Source organism: Cucurbita moschata, unplaced genomic scaffold, assembly GCF_002738365.1.
Source record: "Cucurbita moschata cultivar Rifu unplaced genomic scaffold, Cmos_1.0 Cmo_Scf00010, whole genome shotgun sequence".
NCBI lineage: Eukaryota > Viridiplantae > Streptophyta > Magnoliopsida > Cucurbitales > Cucurbitaceae > Cucurbita > Cucurbita moschata.
Window position 1 is genome coordinate 4,639,361 of NW_019268526.1, and position 5,824 is coordinate 4,645,184.

General features: G+C 38.6%; 1 protein-coding gene and 1 non-coding gene across 3 annotated transcripts; one reads left to right on the forward strand and one right to left on the reverse strand.

Moving 5' to 3' along the window:
* Positions 1–633: 633 nt before the first annotated feature.
* Positions 634–690, forward strand: LOC111449151. The gene has a single exon (XR_002711548.1). It is a non-coding gene; the product is annotated as a small nucleolar RNA U49 (small nucleolar RNA).
* Positions 691–1,210: 520 nt separating this feature from the next.
* LOC111448899 (nucleobase-ascorbate transporter 1-like) lies at positions 1,211–5,065 on the reverse strand. Of its 2 annotated transcripts, XM_023088681.1 has the most exons (14): positions 4,856–5,063; positions 3,850–3,947; positions 3,593–3,769; positions 3,382–3,482; positions 3,216–3,291; positions 3,075–3,134; positions 2,810–2,997; positions 2,628–2,724; positions 2,456–2,542; positions 2,319–2,377; positions 2,140–2,231; positions 1,982–2,059; positions 1,744–1,904; positions 1,211–1,662 (listed from the first exon to the last, which is right to left on the reverse strand). In XM_023088681.1, the coding sequence occupies exons 1-14, from the start codon at positions 4,929–4,931 to the stop codon at positions 1,450–1,452; spliced, it is 1,563 nt and encodes a 520-aa protein (XP_022944449.1). In that variant the 5' UTR covers positions 4,932–5,063; the 3' UTR covers positions 1,211–1,449. The 2 variants fall into 2 exon arrangements, with proteins under 2 accessions (XP_022944449.1, XP_022944448.1); XM_023088680.1 differs by having other exon boundaries at positions 3,216–3,482; positions 4,856–5,065.
* Positions 5,066–5,824: the final 759 nt, after the last annotated feature.

Genomic DNA, 5,824 nt, shown 5'->3' on the forward strand with positions numbered 1-5,824 from the left:
TTTTTTTTTTTTTTTTTTTTTCTTTTTCCCTAAATTTTAATTTGGGTTTCCTCGGCCCAAACTTTTCAATTTTGTTTGTTGAAAAAAAAAAAAATCCGTAAATAACAATTTTGTGGATATAATTTCAAATTTTAATAATTTAAATACTAAAAATTTAGCATTTCACTATGTAAATTGATAAATTAACGATGTTTATAATAAAATCTAAATATTTAGAAAATAAAAATTTAAATTAAGTTCATTAAATTTATAATATATTAAGTTTAAAATTATATTTAATATGCTAATTATTTTTAAATTTTTAAAATTTGACAAGTACCTATAAAATACAAAAATTTAAATTTAAATATCTATTATAAACCCGCCAAGTTATCATTAAATAACACAAATTTCAAAATTCGCGGGCCCTTCTGGCCATCAAAGCCCAGCATGGGTCTGGCTAAAAGTGGGGCCTAAACCGCCATGGAAAGCCCAAAAAGAGAACGCCTTCCCGATTAGGGTTTATGCTTGGCGTCTATATGTACCGATTGTCATCTACAACATCCATCAATTCTAAATCGATCTGCATTCCCAGCTTCAGTCTTTATGATTCGGCGAGGTATTTTTGTTTTATTTGTTTTACTTCTGCGTTCATCCCAATGAGGAAATCCTTGAAATTGCAAGTGCCGTATGACACTTAGTGAATGATTTGAAATGGATCTCTGAGGGACTCTTCTTCGGTTATCGACCTTCGTCGTGTCGATGCTCCACCGCGGGTGGATGAAAGAAGGTTTACCGGCGACACGATTACCGGCAATTGTACGTAGCCGATCTCGCCATTGCCTCTTTTCCACTTTCTATTATTTGAAATTTTGTCAAAAAATATCTTTTCTTCTGTTAGTGGATTTCAATTTGTTCATAACATTTATAGGAATGAGACGCAGAAATATTTTGATTCGAAAAACTTAGATTGTAGGTTTTCGATGAACAATCGCGTTTAAGCTTACATAAATTTTAATTTTCTATGGATACAAGGTTTTGATCCTTCGGCTTTCCATATTGATTAACAACTTTGCCAGCCCCACTTTACTACTTCAATTTAAAATTTGATGCTTTTAGGCTTCCAAATTATTATTATGCGTTTAGGCTTTCTATTAAGAATATCTTTAAAAAATGGGAAAAATTCAAATCCGATCTTGGGAGTCTCCGCCTTGCCGGAAAACCACCTTTAGATGTTGAAAAAAAAGATGGGATTGGACTTTAGAACCCTAATTTCCCTCATATTTTTATTGCATCTACAAAAGCATGGATCAAATTCTCTACGATCGTCCAGGACCCACTTACAAATGGTCCACAAAAAATGTAAAGAAAGACAAAAACAAAAGATTGAGATCAGGCCAAGGGTTTTGTTAATCTGAGTGGGGTAAAGAAGAAAAAGGAGAAGAAGAAGGCTAAACTGAAATTCAAATTTCAAGTTGGCGGGAAAAATCGGTTAAGATTGAATGGTAAAGTATAGAACTCTTCATTTCTGTTGTCTCCTCTGAACGTTCTGAACTTCACCCACCATGGCATTCCTCTATCTTTCTTTGATTTTTCAACCTCCAATGTGTTGTCAAGAAACACAGCCACTGCCAACGACACTGTTACTGGCGACGAGAATATTGTGTTCATAATCGCATTGAACTGCAAATCCAAGTCAAACCCAACATTAGAACATTATAAACAAGCATGGCTTTTTTTCGCTTGGGTCGAGTAAGAGTTTACCCATCCAGCGTTCGAATGAACAAGTCCACGGCGGGTTGGGTTCCAGTATTCATTGAAAAACTGGGGGATGGATAATCCGAGAAACAGTGAAAGTCCTGTGATGATGAGGTTTCTCATTGAATTCATGTTTGTGAACTGGAGAAATGATAATCCGACCGAAGCTGAGAAACACAAGCAGTTTTTGTCAGGTGGAGTGTAACTATGAATGAATGAAGTTTCTTCGAGTTTTGACGCGTACCAACAAGGCCGAAGAGTATACAGTAGAGTGCAGCAAAGATGGGGATTGGTATGGATGCAAAGACAGCTCCAAATTTACCTGAAAAAGAACCATCAAGTTGTAACTTGTTAGTGGTCTGAAGGCTAACTTGGATACCAAGATGTAGTGTTATTACATACCCAAGGTAGAGAAAAATATCATGAAACCAGCAGAAATTTGAACAACCCTTCGACTTCCAACTCGGGTAAGCCCAAGAAGTCCCACATTTTCCCTGCAGAACATAATGGCAACATTGATCGAGTTCATTCGTGTCTGAAACAGGAAGAAGATGAAAAATAGAACACAGACTCCATCTTACACAGCAACCGTTGCACCAGTGGTTGTTCCAAAGAGACCGTTCAGCAGGACGCCAATCCCCTACCAAGAAAGCAAACCATTTCAATCAAGGCCGTGCACAAACAACAGTAGGCAACCGGGTTAAATCAACCAGCTTACCTGCCAGCCAATGCCTCGGCTCAGTACATAAGCAGGAGGAGGGGTGGCGATTGCCAAGCGAGCGGCCGCCTTGTATGCACCGGTTGACTGTGATGAACATATTAAGAGTCAAGAGCAACTTTCAAGAGTACCGAGCTCACATTCATTTTCAGATTGTGAGAAGGAGAAATACCTCAACCATTGAAACAAAAACAGCAGCCATCATAGCAAATGAATGACCAGCTGAAAAAGTAGGAGGACCCCATTGCAAAGGGTATGGAAACTTGAACCTGAAACAGCAAACACATTCATATGTGTTCTTTCAGTACCAGCAACTCTATAAAGCCAACACCAAGAAAGTGAGTTTCAGCTCACCATGGGGCAGTGGTAATAAGATTTGCTCTATCAGTTCGGCAGCTTAACTGGGTTTTTATGGGCTTGTGCCGATACGCCCCGCTCGCGGTTAAGATCACAGAATAGATCCAAACAATTGTGACACAGATCAACACTGGAAATCTCTCAAAAATTGGAAGATCTCTGAAGAGTCTCACATGCTTTAGATACTGCAATTCCACCAGAGGTTAAGAAAGTAATGAACATGCCAAGAGGACCGACTACAAGAGAAATGCACGCCACTTACTTGTGATGATCCAATGACAAGTATGAGCATGGGCAACCCTATTTCCACACACTCCCCCAGCTGAAAAACAATAACTTCTTGCCTTGGTTACAAATAATGGAAGCAAAATCCAGGAGATAAACCAAAGCTCATGGAACCTACCACTGGAAATCCTCGTTGAAACAAGCCAAGGCCAACCAATCCGACAACAGGAGCCATGCCCAATGGACTGAAGAAGCTACACAAACAAAGCAATGACATGATCAACGACATCGATAAGTGATACAAAATCCCCACAATTGTCTCATTGAAGTGAACGGGAACATACCGTGAGAGTAAGCCCCAAACTTGGCTGTAACCGAGAATGATCTGTATGCTTGAGGCAACAATGAGAGCTCCTTGGATGGCACGCATTGTATGTAAAAATCTCTGCAAACGAATCACATGGGAAGATCTCTTTCAATACCCTGTATACAGACTGTGTTATTCTGTATACAGGGGATTTCCTCTATTAAGATAGATGAAGATGAGAAACTTACTTCATGAGAATCGGTAATCCGTTGCAATGACGAGTCTCCGACAATGTAAGCTATAGGAACAACATAGGCAAAGGAGCCTCCAACTACTGCTGGTAATCTAGTTCCAAACAGTGCTTGGAGAAGTGTGTTTAAGCCAGCTACAAAAAGAAGAGTCTGAATGACTCGTGCTTTGTCTCCCTGAACAAAGAAAACGATAATATAAGATCAATCAGGTGCAAACGAAGGCCAGATAGAATGAAATGAAAACTAAAGCTTACATTGTCTCCACCCATTGCTGGGACGATTAAAGATGGAATCATCACATTGGTGCCTAGCATCAGAATGTAATTCTGAAAAGCTAGTAGGATGGTTTCAGCTGCAAAACAACACCATTTTATATACTCAAAAATAAGAGCAAGTTGGGCGTTTATTTAGCTAAATACCAGCGGATATTGTACTCTTTTGGGCTTTTTAGGCTTTCCTTCACAGTTCTAAAACATCTCTCTCAAGGTAGAGGTTTTCATACCCTTAATGTTTTGTTCTCCTTTTCAACGTTCTCCTTTTCAACCGACGTGGGATCTCACAATCCACCCCTTTTGGGGGTCCAGCATCCTCGGTGGCAAATTGTCCAGTATCGGTGTCTAACTTTGATACCATTTGTAATGGCTCAAGCCCATTGTCAGCATATATTGTCCTCTTTAAGCTTTCTCTCCTGAGCTTTCGTTTTAAAACGTCTGATCGGGAGAGGTTTTCACACCCTTATAAGGAATGTTTCGCGAATGCCGACACAAACTACCATCACCGTCTTAAAGGCTAGCAAGTGATTGATCATCAATAAAAAGCAGAATTTTGGCGAAAATTTATCAGGGTATATCAGAAATCCTCAAAGGGGTTAGCATTCATTATGAATCAATGGGAAATGTGAAAGCTGGATTACAGTTTAGCATCCAGAGAAGGAAGCTTTAGAAGCTATAGATTCCCATTCCATTTCTTTAAAGATAATAATCTGAAGCAACATAAACAGAAGAAGCTTGCACAATAAGAACACGACAAAAAGCAGAGACCAACAAAAAATGGAGAGAAATCTCATATTCACAAGTGCAGTTTGCTTAAGAAAAACACCAACCCGACATTGCCACCAACACTGTAAAACCGACCAACCATTTTCCCGACATGAAAGGCAATGAGTGGTTTTCCAGAAGGATTCTCAGTCGAGACAGAGACAGGGAAATGAAAATTGCAGAAAGTATAAGAAGAGATGTAAAGGGGGGAGAAGCACCGTACCCCAAGAGGGGTTTGAGTCTATGCAGTACTCAAGGTCTTGGAGCTGTTCCATGGGAGGGTGAGTGATGTCCTCCATTGTTGTGGCCTTATTTTCTTTGTTTTTGCTTCTTCTTCTCACAGACACAGCTGCTTTTGGTCGAAACGAAGAAGAAGAAGAAGAAGAAAGGGTAAAGTATAGATATAAAGTGAAGAGCAAAAGCAAGAGGGAAAGAAATGAAAAAGAACAATATGCAAAGCAAAAACCCTCCAACGCCAAGCCTCCCTTCGCTGTAGTTGAGAACCCTCTTCTTTTTTCCTCCTTTTTTTTCCCTTCTTTCCTTCCTCTCTCTATCTGACTTGGAGCACGATGACGAAAATACCCCTCTTTAATGCTCATAACTACGAAATAGCCCTCCAAATTTTCATCCTGAATAGTACAGTAATAAATGGCCTGCAAATGGGGTACCCCACAAATACAGGTATTTACCTTTTTTTCAAAATTGACCATGTACAATTTGGAACTATTTAGGTAAAATAAATAAATAAAATTGTTTTTGTTCAATGTCAATAACAATAGTAAACTACTTGAGAACGTGGGAGCAAGTTGGGATTTTTGGTCAAGACAGCTGATATTATTCTCGTGTTTATATAGATTCGTTATACACTTCTGCTTCTAACATTGGGTAAATTTCATAAATTAACTACTCAGTCGTACCGTATTTTTTCTAGAACAATACCGAACATTCTTTCTTTCTGATCGGGTATAAAGATGGTTGTTTACTTTAGGGGTAACTATTTAGAGCAATTGGGAAAGTAAATTTTTTTTTTTTCAACTTACCAATCCAATTCGTGGGAGGGCAAAATGGTCAAATGGCATAAATTGGAATGTCAAGGAGGAGGAGGTGGTTTCGGCTGAAACGGCCTCACTACTAATAAAGATTTAAAAAAATAAAAAACAATAATCAAAAAAAAAAAAAAAAAAAAAAAAAA